Source organism: Delphinapterus leucas, chromosome 16 (genome assembly GCF_059928025.1).
Source record: "Delphinapterus leucas isolate spDelLeu-1000000601 "Yukka" chromosome 16, BTC_Dleu_Yukka2, whole genome shotgun sequence".
NCBI classification, from domain to species: Eukaryota; Metazoa; Chordata; class Mammalia; order Artiodactyla; family Monodontidae; genus Delphinapterus; species Delphinapterus leucas.
In genome coordinates, this window is record NC_143144.1 from 41,507,347 (window position 1) to 41,523,050 (window position 15,704).

General features: G+C 37.5%; 1 protein-coding gene and 1 non-coding gene across 2 annotated transcripts in view; both read left to right on the forward strand.

The window, feature by feature from the left end:
- The window catches only part of LOC111169883 (mitochondrial import inner membrane translocase subunit Tim23), a 25,999-nt gene continuing 10,295 nt past the window's right edge, over nucleotides 1-15,704 (forward strand). The window contains exons 1-5 of the mRNA XM_022564484.2: nucleotides 1-268; nucleotides 2,843-2,901; nucleotides 11,449-11,542; nucleotides 11,758-11,842; nucleotides 14,353-14,411. Coding sequence (XP_022420192.1) covers nucleotides 163-268; nucleotides 2,843-2,901; nucleotides 11,449-11,542; nucleotides 11,758-11,842; nucleotides 14,353-14,411 — 403 coding nt within the window. The 5' untranslated portion in view covers nucleotides 1-162. The remainder of the gene's footprint in view (nucleotides 269-2,842; nucleotides 2,902-11,448; nucleotides 11,543-11,757; nucleotides 11,843-14,352; nucleotides 14,412-15,704) is intronic.
- LOC115801535 (small nucleolar RNA SNORA74) lies at nucleotides 13,640-13,843 on the forward strand. The gene has a single exon (XR_004021835.1). It is a non-coding gene; the product is annotated as a small nucleolar RNA SNORA74 (small nucleolar RNA).

Below are 15,704 nucleotides of genomic sequence, written 5' to 3' on the forward strand. Positions count from 1 at the left end.
CGGAAGTGCGAGGTTCAGCGGGCGCCGGCGCCCGGAAGGTCAACCTGTGAAGGAGGTGGTGGTAACGCGGGTCTCCCCACTATTACAGAGGAAAAACGGCCGAGCGCGCGATCTCGGCCTGAGACGGCGGGGAGAAGTAGACGGGCAGGTTGCTGCGACACCATGGAGGGCGGCGGCGGAAGCGGCAACAAAACCACAGGGGGGTTGGCCGGCTTTTTCGGAGCCGGTGGAGCAGGCTACTCGCACGCGGATTTGGCCGGAGTCCCGCGTAAGTATCGGGCCTAGCTTGCGAACATTTCTGACTGGTTCTTGCGGCCACGCTACACATGCGATGTGCCCTGTTCCCTTTTTTTTTGCTGGCGGTCACAAGCTTCAGTAGCAGTGGTGGGGTTAGTGTGTCTGCGCGGCCGCTCTTTTAGCACTGAACGAGTGTTTGGAGCTATGGACTCCGAGAAGCTCTCTGTGTTTGACCCAGACCCAGGAGATGTTGCATGTCTTCTTCCTTTTATATTCAAGCTTCGTGTCTTAGCGTTCCTCCCACAAATTCCTTGTGTGTTGGGCTGTGTGCTTGGCCCTAAGTGCAGAAGAGCGCCCAGTTTTGCAAGTAAATGCATTCCACGTATCGAGCCCATACATAACTTTTTAGCACAAAGTCACATTCTAAACCACGAAGTAGCCGTCAAGGTAAGACACTCAATACTAATGCATACAGGAGAGAAAGAAATACGTCTCGAGACAACTGGAGGAACTTGGAAGAGAACTTTTATAGGCATGAAGAAAGAAGCCGGTAAGAATTTTAGGAAAGGAAATTATTCAAGATCTAGGGTGCCGAAGCACGAATACCCTGCCTGTGCCCTCTCCTAAGTAGTGTGAATATGTATTCCAGATCTTTGGAACTTTCTAACTGTGGTATTCAACTGGATGAACAGAACTTGGAGTTAAAGATAGTGGGAAGTTGGTGAAGGATAAGCGCTTCATAAAACTGATTTCTCTTGAGAATCATTGTACTATTTCTTTAGGTCTCTTATGCTCAAAAACAAAAACGCCCTTTAAAGTTCCTAGTGTCACCTGTGTCAGAACTGCATCTAGGACTTCCCTGGTCGGCAGTGGTTGAGAATCCGTCTGCCACAAGTACTGAAGCCTGCGAGCCCGTGCTCCGCAACAAGAGAAGCCACCGCGATGAGAAGCCCGCACATCGCAACAAAGAGTAGCCCCCCTTTTCACAACTAGAGAAAGCTTGCGCGCAGCAACGAAGACCCAGTGCGTCCAAAAATAAATAATAGATAAATTTAGTTTTAAAAAAACTGAATCTAGAACATAGTTTGTATGTAATAAGTTATAGGATATAATTGTATGTAGTTTGTATATTAGTCTCGGGACCTTTGAGTTTTGGAGCACAAAGGGCACTGCCTTAATGTGAAGAAGCATTGTTACGTTAATTAAGATTTGAAGGTAAATTAAGAGATCAAGGGGTGAACACCATTCACTGAGTACTTGAGGTGGACTTTTCTGGGTGCAGGACTACAGTATTTACATTTTAAAAGATGAGTGCTGTTTTCACGGAGCTTACATCCTGTTGAAGTGAGCCAAGTGACATGAGTAAAAAATATTTCAGTTAGTGATAAGTGTGTAAAGGCAATAAAAGGATCCTGAGATGGTGATGGGAGCCGAAGCCATTTTAGAATGGTCCAGGGAAAGCAACTCAGGGGTGTTGCCCTTTGAGCTGTGACCCGAAGACAGTACAAATGCCTGGGGGGAGGCAAGTGTTTGAGGATCAGCTGTTAGGTCATTGTATCTACAGAGCTATTGGTTTGGAGTTGGTTTGGTGGGAGATAATAATGAGATTAGAGGGGCAAGGAATGGCAGCTAAGGTAGTGTTGTGTAAGCCTTTTGTAAGGAGTTTGGATTTGGTTACAGGTGTAAATGGAAGCCGTTAAGGCTGATTTCCTTTTCTTAAAAGAAAATCACTTTAATTGCCATTTAGAAAGTGAATTGGAGGGACTAGAGCAAGTAAGGAGTCCGGTTAGGTAAGAGATAGTTACTACAGTCTGCGTGAGATTTAGTGGTTGGCCTAGGGTGGTAGCAATAAAGATGGTAAGTAACACAATTCAGGATAGATATTGGATATAGAATTAATAGGACTTTGAATTGATGAAAACCAGAGTCCTGGGTAATGGATAGGTTTGTGAACAATCAGCTGAGATAAAGGATCCAAAGATTAAATTTAAAATGTGAGAAAGTTGATTTTCCTTGATAGATTTTTCTATCTTCAAAGGTAGTAGAATTCAAGTCTGGCCCTATGAGAGTGCCCATTTCTTTTGCCCTGACCCCTTCCTTCTGGTGATGACCTAAGAATTCTCTACCCTGTAAGTCAAATCTGTCAACAACCGTCAACACTAAGATCTGAAGGAATTGCCTTAGACTATTTATACACAACACATAACCCAAACGATGTTTTTCTCATAAAATTGATTGGTCTCTGGTCAATTTTATTTTGCATTCTGTATAGTTGTCAAGCATTTTTGTAGTAAAGTAGAAAGAAATTCGCTTTTTATTGATCTGGGCTATGCTTCCTGCTACTTTGATTATTTGATCCACGTCACTGCCAATATCTTGTTGATATGAGATCCTGAGACACCAGTGCAAGATTGAGGGCACCAGGAAGAGGCAACCCCTAAACTGCCAGACAGGAAGGATAAGACCAAGAAAGTGGTAGAGAAATACACATTCATTGAGCCTGTGCATCAAAATTGCAAAACACACAAAACAAGAGCAAAATTAATGCTAAATGAAATAACTTTTAAAAATTTTATTGCAATATAATGCTTTGTTTTCTCTCTAGTAACTGGTATGAACCCTCTGTCTCCTTATTTAAATGTGGATCCACGGTATCTCGTGCAGGTAAGATTAAGACTAGTCCTTTTATGATTTTACTAATTTGGTCCTTTATCTTACCATTTAAAAAAATAACCCCAAGTACCTATGTTGACTTGATCTGTGATATGTGCATCTGGAGGCACCAAGTCTCTGGTCTTCATTCACCCTTTTTTCCCTCACAGACTGGGGATTTAGCTTGCATCTCTTCCTGATACTAGTTTTCTTTTTTTTTTTTTGCAATTTTTATTTATTTATTATTTATTTATGGCTGTGTTGGGTCTTCGTTTCTGTGCGAGGGCTTTCTCTAGTTGTGGCAAGCGGGGGCCATTCTTCATCGCGGTGCGCGGGCCTCTCACTATCGCGGCCTCTCTTGTTGCGGAGCACAGGCTCCAGACGCGCAGGCTCAGTAATTGTGGCTCATGGGGCCCAGTTTCTCCGTGGCACGTGGGATATTTCCAGACCAGGGTTCGAACCTGTGTCCCCTGCGTTGGCAGGCAGATTCTCAACCACTGCGCCACCAGGGAAGCCCCCTGATACTAGTTGATGAAAGGATTTTGGGGTTTGGTGGTTTTTTTCCATTTTTTAAAGTTGTGATAAAATACACTAACAAAATATACTATCTTTAACTGTACAGTTCAGTGGTATTTAATGCATTCCTAATATTGTAGCATCACCACCTACCAGCTCCATGCTTTTCATCTTGTAAAACTGAAACTCTACACCCATTAAGCAGTAACTCCTTTCTCCACCCTCCCCCCAGCTCCTGGCAACCCTTCTGCTTTCTGTCTGATTTTTGAATACTCTTAAGTACCTCAAATAACTGGAGTCATACAGTATTTATTTTTCTGTGACTGGTTTAGTTCATTTAGCATAATGTCATCAAGGCTCATCTGTATTGTAGTGTGTGTCAGAATGTCCTTCCTTTTTAAAGCTGGATAATATTCCATTGAATAATATTCCATTTTGCTTATCCATTCATCTGTCCAGTGGACACTTGGATTGCTTCCATGTTTTAGCTATCGTGAATCGTGCTGCTATGAACTTTGGTGTATAAATATCTCTTCCAGACTCTCATTTCAATTCTTTTGATTATATATCCAAAAGTAGAATTGCTGGATCATATGGTAATTGTATTTTTAATTTTTTGAGGAACTGCCATACTGTTTTCCATGGCAGCTGTACTATTTTACATTCCCACCAACAGTGCACAAGGGTTCCAGTTTCTTCACATTCTCATCAACACTTGTTATTATCTGGGGTTTTTTGGTAATAGCTATTGTAATGAGTGTGAAGTGGCAACTCATTATAGTTTTGATTCGCATTTCCCTAATGATTAGCCATGTTGAGCAACTTTTCATGTGCTTCTTGGCCATTTGTGTATTTTCTTTGGAAAAATGTCTATTCAAGTCCTTTGTCCAGTTTTGAATCAGTTCATTTGGTTTTTTGTTGTTGAATTTTAGGAGTTCTCTATAGATTCTAATTATTAACCCCTTATCAGATACATGATTTGCAGTTATTTTCTCCCATTCTGTGGGTTGCCTTTTTACTCTGTTGATGTTGTCTTTTGGTGCACAAAAGTTTTAAGTTTTCATGAAGGCCAGTATTTGTATTTTTTCTTTTGTTGCCTTTGCCTTTGGTGTCATATCCAAGAAATCATTGCCAAATCCATTGTCACAAAGCTTTTCCCCTGTGTTTTCTTCTAAGAGTTTTATAGTTTTACGTCTTACGTTTAGGTCTTTGATCCATTTTGAGTTAATTTTTGTATATGGTGTTAGGTAAAGGTCCAGCTTCACTCTTTTTCATGTGTATATCCAGTTTTCACAGTACTGTTTGCTGAAAAGACTGTCTTTTCCCTTTGGACTGGTCTTGGCATTCTTGCCAGAAATCGTTTGACCATATGTACAAGGGTTTATTTCTGGGCTCTCTCTTCCATTTCATTGGTCTACATGCCAGTACCACAGTGTTTTGATTATTGTAGCTTTGGTAAGTTTTGAAATTCGTAAGTGTGAGTCCTCCAGAATTATTCTTTTTCAAGATTGTTTTGGCTATTTGGGGTTTGTTGAAATTCCATATGAATTTTGAGATGGGTTCTTCTATTTCTGCAAAAATGTCAATTGCTATTTTGATAGGAATTGTATTGAATCTGTAGATTGTTTTGGGTAATACTGACATCATAACAGTATTAAGTCTCTGATCCATGAATATGGGATATGTTTTCATTTCTTTATGTCTTTTTAAGTTACTTCCAGCAAGTTTTGTAGTTTTCTTGTAAAAGACTTTTACCTCCCTGGTTAAATTAATTCCTAAGTATTTTATTCTTTTTGATTCTATTGTAAGTGGAATTGTTTTCATCATTTCCTTTTCAGATTGTTCGTTGTTAGTTTGTAGACGTGCATCTGATTTTTTGCATTGACTTTGTATCCTGCTACTCTGCTGAATTCACTTATTAGTTGTAACAGGGTTTTTTGGTACAGTCTTTAGGATTTTCTACATATAAGATTATCTGTGAAAAAAGAAAATTTTACTTCTTTCTAGTTTGGATGCCTTTTATTTCTTGCCTAATTGCTCCAACTAGAATGTCTAATACTGTGTTGAATAGAAGTGGCAAAAAAAAACGGGCATCCTTTGCCTTGTTCCTGATCTTAGAGGAAAAGCTTTCAGTCTTTCATCTTTGGGTATGGTATTTGCTGTGGATTTTTCATATATGGCTTTTATTATGTTGAGGTAGTTTCCTTCTGTTCCTAGTTTGTTGAGTGTTTTTTATCAATGAAAGTATGTTGGATTTTGTCATACTATTTCTGCATCAATTGGGGTGATCATGTGGGGTTTTTTCCCTTCATTCTGTTAATATGATCTATTACATTGATCAGTTTTCATTTGTTGGAACATCCTGCATCCCAGGAATAAATCCCACTTGGTCATGATGTATGACCCTTTTAATATGCTGTGGGATTTGGTTTCCTAGAATTTTGTTGAAGATTTTGCATCAGTGATCATAAGGGGTATTGGTCTGTAGTTTTCTTTTCTTGTAGTGTCTTTGTCTGGCTTCAGTATGATAATGCTGGCCTCATACAAAGAGTTATGAAGTGTTCCAAGTATTCCCTGCACTTCAGTTTTTTGGAAAAGTTTGAGAAGAATTGGTGTTAGTCCTTTTTTTTTGGCTGCGCTGCTACACAGCTTTTGGGATCTCAGTTCCCTGACTAGGGATTGAACCGGGCCACAGCAGTGAATGCCCAGAATCCTAAGCACTAGGCCACCAGGGAACCCCCAGATTGGTGTTAGTTCTTTCAGTCTCAGTGGCCATGGCTCATGGGCCCAGCCACTCCGCGGCATGTGGGATCTTCCCAGACCGGGTCACGAACCCGTGACCCCTGCATCGGCAGGTGGACTCTCAACCACTGCGCCAGGAGGGAAGCCCGGTGTTAGTTCTTTAAATGTTTGGTAAAATGTACCAGTGAAGCCATCAGATCCAGGGCTTTTGGACTTTTTCTTTGTTGTGAGTTTTTTTATAAGTGATTCCGTCTCCTTACTGTATGGGTCTCTTCTGATTTTCTGTTTCTTGGTGAGTTTTGTGTTTCTGTGAATTTGTACATTTCATCAAGGGCATCCAGTTTGTTGGCATACAGTTGTTAATAACATTTTCTTATAATCCTTTTTAATTCTGTAGAATCAGTAGTGATGTCCTCACTTTCATTTCTGATTCTAGTAATTTATTTCATTTATCCCTGCTCGAATCTTTAATATGTCCTTTCTTCTGCTAGCTTTGGGTTTAGTTTCTTCTTTTTCTAGTTCCTTAAGTTGTAAAGTTAGATTTTTGATTTGAGATCTTTCTTATTTTTTAATGTGGGCATTTATAGCTATAAATGTCCCCCTTAGCACCACTTTCACTGAGTTTCACAAGTTTTGGTATGTTTTGTTTCTTTTTTGCTCATCTCTTAAGTATTTTCTAATTTCCCTTGTGATTTCTTCCTTGATCCATGGATTGTTTAAGGAGGTGTTTTTTTTAATTTCCACGAATTTGTGAATTTTCCAGTTTTACTTCTGTTACTGATTTCTAACTCATCCCATTGTGGTTGGAAAAGGTGCTTCGTATGGTGTCTTTTAAAATCTATTGAGACTTAACTTGTGGCCTAACATATGGTCTATCCAAAAAAATGACTTATGTGCACTTGAGAAAAATGTGTACATTGTTGGGTACAGTGTTTTGCATATGTCTGTTAGATCTAGTTGACTTAATGTGTTAACTCCTCTATTTCCTTATTTTCTGTCTGGTTATAACAGTTACTATTCATTATTGAGAGTGGAATTTTGAAATCACCAACTGTTACTGTAGAACTTTCTATTCTTCCCTTTAATTCCATCACTTTTGCCTAATATATTTTGATGGTCTGTTACTAGGTAAGTAAATGTTTATAATTGTTATATTTTCTTGCTATGTTGATACTTTTATTGATATAGTGTCCTTCTTTGTCTCTTGTAACCTTTTTTGCTGTAAAGTCTGTATTTTCTAATGTTAGTATAGCCACCCTGCTCTTTTTTGGTTATTATTTGTTTGGAATATCTTTTTCCATACTTTCACTTTCAGTCTTTTTGTGTCTTTGGCTGTAAAGTGAATCTGTTGTAGACAGCATATAAATGGATCATGTTTTTTAGTCCATTGTGCTAATATCTGTCTTTTGGCCTAGAGAGTTGAATCCGTTTATATTTAAAGTGTTTACTGATAAGGAGAGATTTCTGGCATTTTGCTATTCATTTTCTATAAGCTTTTAGCTTTTTTGTCCCTCCCTTCCTGCATTAATCTCTTCTTTTGTGTTTATTTGATTTTTTTGTAGGAAATTGTTTAAATTCCTTTCTTATAACCTTTTTTTAAAATGTATTCTAAAGTTATAACACTAATTTGAATTTATACCACTTTAACTTCAGTAACATACAAAAGTGCTGCTCCTTTACCAGCTGTCCCTGCCCCTCTCAATTGTTGATGTCACAAAATTATCTTTATACATCATGTGGTCAAAAACATAATCTAATAATTCTTTTAAATGCTTTAAACTTTATGTAGAAAACAAAGGTGGAGTCAAAAGCGTAAGTTACAGTAATACTTTTAAAATTGTCCATGTATTTGCCTTTATTAATATCTTTATCCCTTCATAAGACTTTGAGTTACTGTCTAGTGTCCTTTCATTTTACTTTGTAGGAGTCCCTTGATCATATCTTGCAGGGCAGGTCTAGTGGTCATGAACTCTCTCAGCTTTTGTTTATCTTAATACCTCCTTCACTTTGAAGAACAGTTTTGCTGAATATGGGGTTCTTGGTGGACAGCTTTTTCTTTTAGCACTTTAAATATATCAGCGCACTGTCTAGTGGCCTCCAAAGTTTCTCTTGAGAAATCGGCTGTTAATCTTACTGAGGATCCTTGTATGTGATAAGTTGCTTCTCTTGCTGCTTTCAAGATTCTCTCTTTGTCTTTAGCTTTCGAAAGTTTGATTTTAACATGTCTCAGTATGGGTGTCTTTGAATGTATCTTACTTGGTGTTTATTGAGCTTCTTGAATGTTCATATGCATCTCTTTTATCAAATTTGGGAAGTTTTCAGCCATTGTTTCTTCAAACGTTCTCTTTCTCTCCTTCTATAACTCATGGTCTGTATGTTAGTCTGCTTTGTGGTATCCCACAGATCCCTTAGGCTCTGTTCACTTCTGTTCAATCATTTTTTCTCCATTTCCTAAGACTGAATAATTTCTATTCTGTATTCAAGTTCGGTGATTCTTTCTTCTGCCCGTTCGAATCTGCCTTTGAATCCCTTTAATGAATTTTCCAGCTATTGTTCTTTCAGCTTCAGAATTTCTTTTTGGTTTCTTTCTACGTTTTCTATTTCTTTGTTTCCATTTTGTTCATACATTGTTTTGACTTTCTCCACATCTCCTTTAGTTCTTTGAGCATCTTTATGACACTTTAAAGTCTTTGCCTAGTAGACCTATTATCAGGTCTTTTTTAGGGACATTTCTGTTGATTTATTTTTTTTCCTTTGAATGGACCATGCTTTCCTATTTCTTTGTACGCCTTGTGATTTTTTGTTATTGAAAACTGGACGTTTGACTCTAATAATGTGGTTAACTCTGGAAATCAGATTCTCCCCCCTTCCCCAAGGTTTGCTTTTATTTGGTTATTGGTTTTTATTATTATTACAATTATTACAGTCTGCCTATGTGCCAAGGACCAGCCTGAAATGTAAACTTAAGCTCTTCTCAGTTCTTTTCTGAGCGTAAACTTTTTCCTGGGTGTGTGTTGTCACTTTCTAATTTTTCCTTTTTATGCAATTGCTTTTGAATGTTCTAGTCTTTAATGTCTAGTTCACAAACGGGGAAGCAGCAAGGAGACCAGCTCCCAGCTCTTCTTTAAAGCCCCTGGAATAAGTGGGGGTGGAGAGGGTACAACAACAATGGCTGCCTGCTTCTTTGTACGCACTTCTGTGATCAGGAGCAGTGATCAGAGCACAAATTAAAGATTTATATCTAAAAGCAACAAGTAGGGCTTCCCTGGTGGTGCAGTGGTTGAGAATCTGCCTGCCAATGCAGGGGGTATGGGTTCAAGCCCTGGTCCAGGAAGATCCCACCTGCCGTGGTGCAACCAAGTCCGTGCGCCACTGCTCTGAGCCTGCACTCCAGTGCCTGCGAGCCACAACTACTGAAGCCCATGCGCCTAGAGCCTGTGCTCCGCAACAAGAGAAGCCACTGCAGTGAGAAGCCCGCGCACTGCAATGAAGAGTAGACCCCACTCACAACAACTAGAGAAAGCCTGCGCGCAGCAACAAAGACCCAGTGCAGCCAATAAATAAATAAAATTTAAAAAAAATACATAAAAGCAACAAGTAATTAATTTTAAAAGCACCCCAATAAAAAATATTGGAGTGAGTAGTTACAAAGTTATAAGAGGTCATTAATACTAAGTTAAGTGTAAATGAAAGTGTAAAGTGGGAATCTTTTTACTGAAATCTTGAACCAAATCTACATTTGGGGAAAAAAATACCACCTGAGTTTATTTAATTAGATCAGATTATTATTATTCAAAAGCCTATGAAAATAAGAGTGGTCTCATGAATACAAACATTTGAAATTAGGGGGTTATACATTTTAAGGTTTATATTAGCCTCGGGTTTTGGTTGGTTGTTTTTGTGGGTTTTGTTTTTTCAGTTTGGAGAAGTTGCTGATTCAACACAGATAAAGTTGCAAATAGTAGGTTTTTTTTAAAGCTCAGTTTACAACATCAGGCTTCAAAGAGTAGTTGTTGGATATCTCAGGAATGCAAGGTTGACTCACTAGCTGAAGAATGAGTCGGTGATGACATGCACTTGTATCAATACTTACTAATGTTAATCATGACCATCTTTTTTTATATTTCCTATGTGTAGTTAGTGATCCATTTCTGCATTGAAGGATAATTATTTACCTCATCATATTAAATATACCATTCCTAAAAACCTCAAGCAGGAAGCACAATTTGGAACTAAGTCATTAATTGAAAAGTCAGGAAACACCCAGAATTTACAGATCTATGTATAATAAATATATTTAGACACTGAATTTTTTAGAGTTTGCTTCTCATTGCCCAACAGACCATTTCTGTGTGATGAGAGTACGTGGGCTTGTTTATTGTACAGTTTTTGGTAAGAACGTGTGCACAAGCCAGAAGTCAAAAATCAGTGCAGAGGTACAGTTTTCCTAATCAGGAATGCGTTTACCAAAGGTCAGTATTTGCCAAAGGGATGTTTACTTGTTAGTGTTTTTTGCTAAGGGTGTGTGCTATCCTTCAGGGGCTCATTTTAACCATTTTTTTATGGAAAGCTTGGCAAAAATGTATTTGTTCATCATAAAAAAGTGGATTGTACTGCGAAATCAATCCTATTGTGCTCTTACAGTAGCACTTCTCAACCTGGGATTCTTGGCTGACCTTCAGGGGGTTCATACCAAATTTTGTGTATGCATTTACTAGAAGGTGGATCTAGTAAGCTTTCTAAGATTATCAAAGGAATATATCCCCTGCAAACAACTAGTTAAGGAGGTGATTTTTGCCCTTGCGTAAGTGATCCAAACTGTTGTACTTTTATAGTTTCTGCTCATTTTTTATGATCATTGGTCTTACATATAGTAAAATGGTGCTGGATAAATAGTAGCTACAGAGTGAAAGTTATTTTCTCCTTCCAGACTGGTATTCTGTTATCTCTCATAGCTTTCAGTTTACCTTTCTCTAGAGATGGCCTTCCTAAACTTTCAAATTTATCATGAAGGCAAATTTCCTATGATATATCAAACTTACATTAAGATGCAAAGTTCTGGGCAAGAATCTCTCCTAAGAACTAATGAGTATAACTGTATATGTTGTATATTTCATTTAATTTTGATTTACATGTTCCTTTTGTTGCAGAAAGTTTTACTTTTGTTTGACTAAGTATAGTTGAGTTTTAGTTAATATACGGATTTACATTATGTGAAAAACTCCTTTGAAAAATTAAACACTTTGCCAAGTACTGTGTCTTAAGGGGAGCTCAACTTGGTTTTCATTGTTATCCCTGTAGGATACAGATGAGTTTATTTTACCAACTGGAGCTAATAAAACCCGGGGCAGATTTGAACTGGCCTTCTTTACCATTGGAGGATGTTGTATGACAGGTTGGTATTTATATATGTTTTTTTAAGTATCCTCAATCCAAGTAGTCAGAGGTGCTTAAAAGCAAAGGCAATTAAAATACCACCTTCAGGGTTGTTTTTTTGAAAATCATTATTTACATTTTTCTTATTAAATAAAAATGAAAAAGAATCAGAAGTATAGTTGTTCTTTAATATATAGCTGATTATTTGAATAAATTGTTACTATGATTTGCCAGGGGCTGCGTTTGGGGCAATGAATGGTCTACGGCTAGGACTGAAGGAAACCCAGAACATGGCCTGGTCCAAACCAAGAAATGTACAGTAAGTCTCATGTAATGACGTAGTGATGTTTGAATATTAATCTCTACTTTGTTGGCTTGATGAGCACAACCTTGAGATTACGGTTGTTTAGAGTATTGGTATACTTTTTGGTCAGTTTTTTTTTTTCTTTCCGGTGTTTTGTTTTGTTTTTCCCTTATCCAAAATAAAAGGAATTTAGGAATTAAGTCCTGGGTCTAAGCTTTTAGAAGGAGTGATTTTTGAGTCAGTGTCCCTCTGTCAGCTGGTGCTATCCTAACCTAACTTCTCAGCTACACCTGTTCCATTTTGCAGGCCTATATAACATGCTTTTCAAATTGTTGAATTACTAGTACATTATTTGGATTGTTCAGGGGTGTGCAAAAGCATAGGACATGATAAGTGAAGAAATAAGAAGCACATAAGAGTCACTGCTAACTCTGCCGACATTTGACTTGAGCTTCTCATTGACCTCACTCTCCTTTTCTTAAGTGCAAAGGTGCAGAAAATGTAAATGAAATCCCTAGAACTTAGAGGTGGTTCCAAAAGGAGTAAGACAGTGTTCTCTTAGGAAACTGAAGTTTGCAAAGAAGGGAAAGTGCAATTAAGGTCAGAAAGTGTATATAACATGTATGTTCACCCTGATTAAGGAATAAACATGACCAGTTCCTGTTACTGTTCCCTAAATAATATATTGTTTAGTTTTGCATGTTTTTATGCTTCATATGAGTGGAATCACACAGTATGTGTTCTTCAGTGGCTTGTGGTTTTTATTTTAGGACCCTTTAAACTCCATTTTCCTTATATGTTTCTTAGCCAGCAGATGGCAGCAGTGTGTTAGAATTGGACCTTGGGAAACCTGAAGGCCTGTCAAGTTTTTCATATTCCTACTACTGTATGGATCACTGCCCTTGCTTTACAAGCTCAGATCCTTGAATATTTTTGTATTTATATTCTTAATATTCGTTCTTTACTCCAATTTTTTTTTACTTTTTGTATTGTGGATAATTTTGAATCTATACAAAAGTAGACAAAGTAGTACAGTGAACATCTATGAACTATAACCCAAGCTCAACAACCATCAGCCAGCACCAGGACCAGTTATGTCCCACCTCCTTCTTCCCTTCCATATTATTTTGAAACAAATCCCCAGCATCATATTACTGAACACCAATTTGAAAGTGGAAGGTCTCTTAGAAAAGATAACCTTTGTTTCTTAAAACCATCATAGTTACTAATTTTGGGGGAGAGTCAAATTGGTTTGCATTTCTGAAGTCAGATTTTTAAAATCTTACATACCATTTTTTAGTATAATCATTCTGATCTTTCAAATAGAGAGACAACATTTTAAAAATGGAAAGGTAATTGGGTTTCAAGCCAGACAAATCTATGTAGTTTCAAAGCCCAGTTTCATTGCTTACTGTTCTGGGATCTTGGGTAAGTTTCCTTACTTTCTGCCTTTAATCTATTGAGAGATGGTTAAAGTGGGAAGTAGGTAAGGGCCCAGTTAAGTGGTGTTGCCCGATCACATTCCAAAGGACTTTGGCAATTTGCAGTGCCACCAGCAATACAGTAATGAAAATTAATAGTTTTAGATGCTTGTTATAAATGAAAAACAATTAAGTGCTAAACTTAATATATTAGTAAATATGTACCATAATTAGATTAGTTAAATGTGTAACATAATATTTGTAATCATTACTAATTTTTTAAATAATCCTTTAAAAGTAATACAGATCTTTGTTATTACTGAGCATTAATTTAAATGAGTGCTTTAATTAAATGAGTTCTTTTACTGTTTGTTGTTGTAATTCTATGATCTCCAGCAGTAGTCAGCTGTCAGGACAGAACCATTCCTGTGACAGTGTTACACTGCTGGGAGAGCAGTGTTCTGTCTTCTTCCTCCAGTTGCCTCCGTCACTGTTCTGGTGACGTCTGGCACTGGATGAGGGCAGCGCTGTGCTTCCTTGAGAGTGCGCTAAGCATTCACTTTGGCTGCTTAGTTCTAGTCTGGGAGCAGACACAGAGTGCACTTTCTTCGTGTATTCTAGTTAGATGACTTTTTCCTTTTAGTATTTGTCTTTAAGTTTGCTTTATATTCCATGATATTCCACACTTTGATTCTACTTAACATTCTGAGTATACATACTACCCCACACACATAAGAAACTTAATTATAAGCTAGTTTGTCTGTTATGTCATTTTTTTTTTTAACATAGATCAGTGTCTGTAAACTTTATAAAATACATTCCCGGATATCATTCAAACCTTTTATATATTTAATAGTTTTACACATTTAATAATCAGAATTTACTTGTTGCCCAGAAATGTTGGAGTTTTTAATCTAATCTTCATTTATATTTATATAAAGTAAAAGCTATCCTAATTGAATTCTGAGGAGGTGTTAAGTTTTAAAATTAAGAAAACTTTGTGTATTGCGTTTATACATTTAAAATTGCTATTATTATGGTTTTTCTAAATACTAAAGGAATACTGGTTCTAAATACAGATTCTTTCTCTTTCTGCCCTGGTAGGATCTTGAATATGGTGACCAGGCAAGGGGCACTTTGGGCTAATACTCTAGGTTCTCTGGGTAAGTAGATATCTCACTTTTTAATAAATTATTATTACTGCAAAGAAAGAATGTACATGTATTATGAACAGTTTGATCAACTAAAATCCTGGTCCTGGGATGTTAAAAATTATGTTTAAATCCGCTCTGGTGAGTAGTATAGATACTACTTAGGAGAAGACCATAAACGGTATAACAAAAGAATCCCAGCTGCTAATACCATTGTGAAATACATTCATTTCTAAATGCTTTAAGCATTGCATACTCTCCTGTCTCAGCAAGACACCAAATAAAATCATGTTTTAACTAAATGAAATTAAAATAATTTAGGTTCAAGGCAAATGGTTTTGTTTGTTAGGAGAGGTTCAAGTTCCTGTAGTAAGATATGATAGATTAATCCAGCCATCCTGATAAGTTTTCCTAATAGAGCATTCATCATTCTCTTTACCTAATTAGATTTCCCAGACTTAATTGCCAGAATTGTAATAGGGCCTTTGTAGACATTGAAAACATTTGCAGTTCTAAGGAAGGGATAATTTAGTAGTACTTAGGACCAAATGCTTTCATACTGTAATGTTTATGAATGATTGACTCTTTTGATTACTCATGACTTATAATAAGCCTACTTATGGCACTTATGCCCTAATCCAAAGTTTACTTTATTTGAAAGTCTGAAAATCTTTTACTTGTGGCAGATTAAGTAAGAGAAAATGTAGGCATCTTGTTAAAAAAATAGGAAAAGCCTCTGTGTCACAGAGTGAGATCCTAGCCTTGTCATAGGCTTTGGAAGCAGTACATTTTCACACTGTAATAGTAAATGTCTGCTTCCATGTGCTGCCCATGACCCCAGTGCCCTTCCACCAAGCACAGTCACCCTCCTTTGTACCTGTGTGCCCAGAGTAATCAGTCGTGCTGGTCTCCCTAGGACTTTCTCAGTTGTAGCACTTCCTATTCCAGGAAACCCTCAATCCTGGGCAGACTGGGGTGGCCAGTCACCCTGTATGTTTCCCTTGTAATGTGACCGGTCACAATGTTCTGCTCAAGTTTAGTTTCAGTTAAATAAATTGAAACGGGAAGAAGAGCCCTTATAGAAGTATAAAAACGTCACAGCAGAGGAGTTGTAAGGCTGAGTTTGGTATAATTTTGAGGGGTCAAATGTGGCTATAATTTTGAGAAAGGGTAAGGAGAAGGGTTAATGCATTCATGGCTAATCAGTCTTTACAGGCATAAGAGAATGGTAGTTTGGGGGAAGATCTTGTTAAAACTAAATAGTGCTAGTGTTAGGGTTTTTACATGTGCAGGAACCAGATCTCA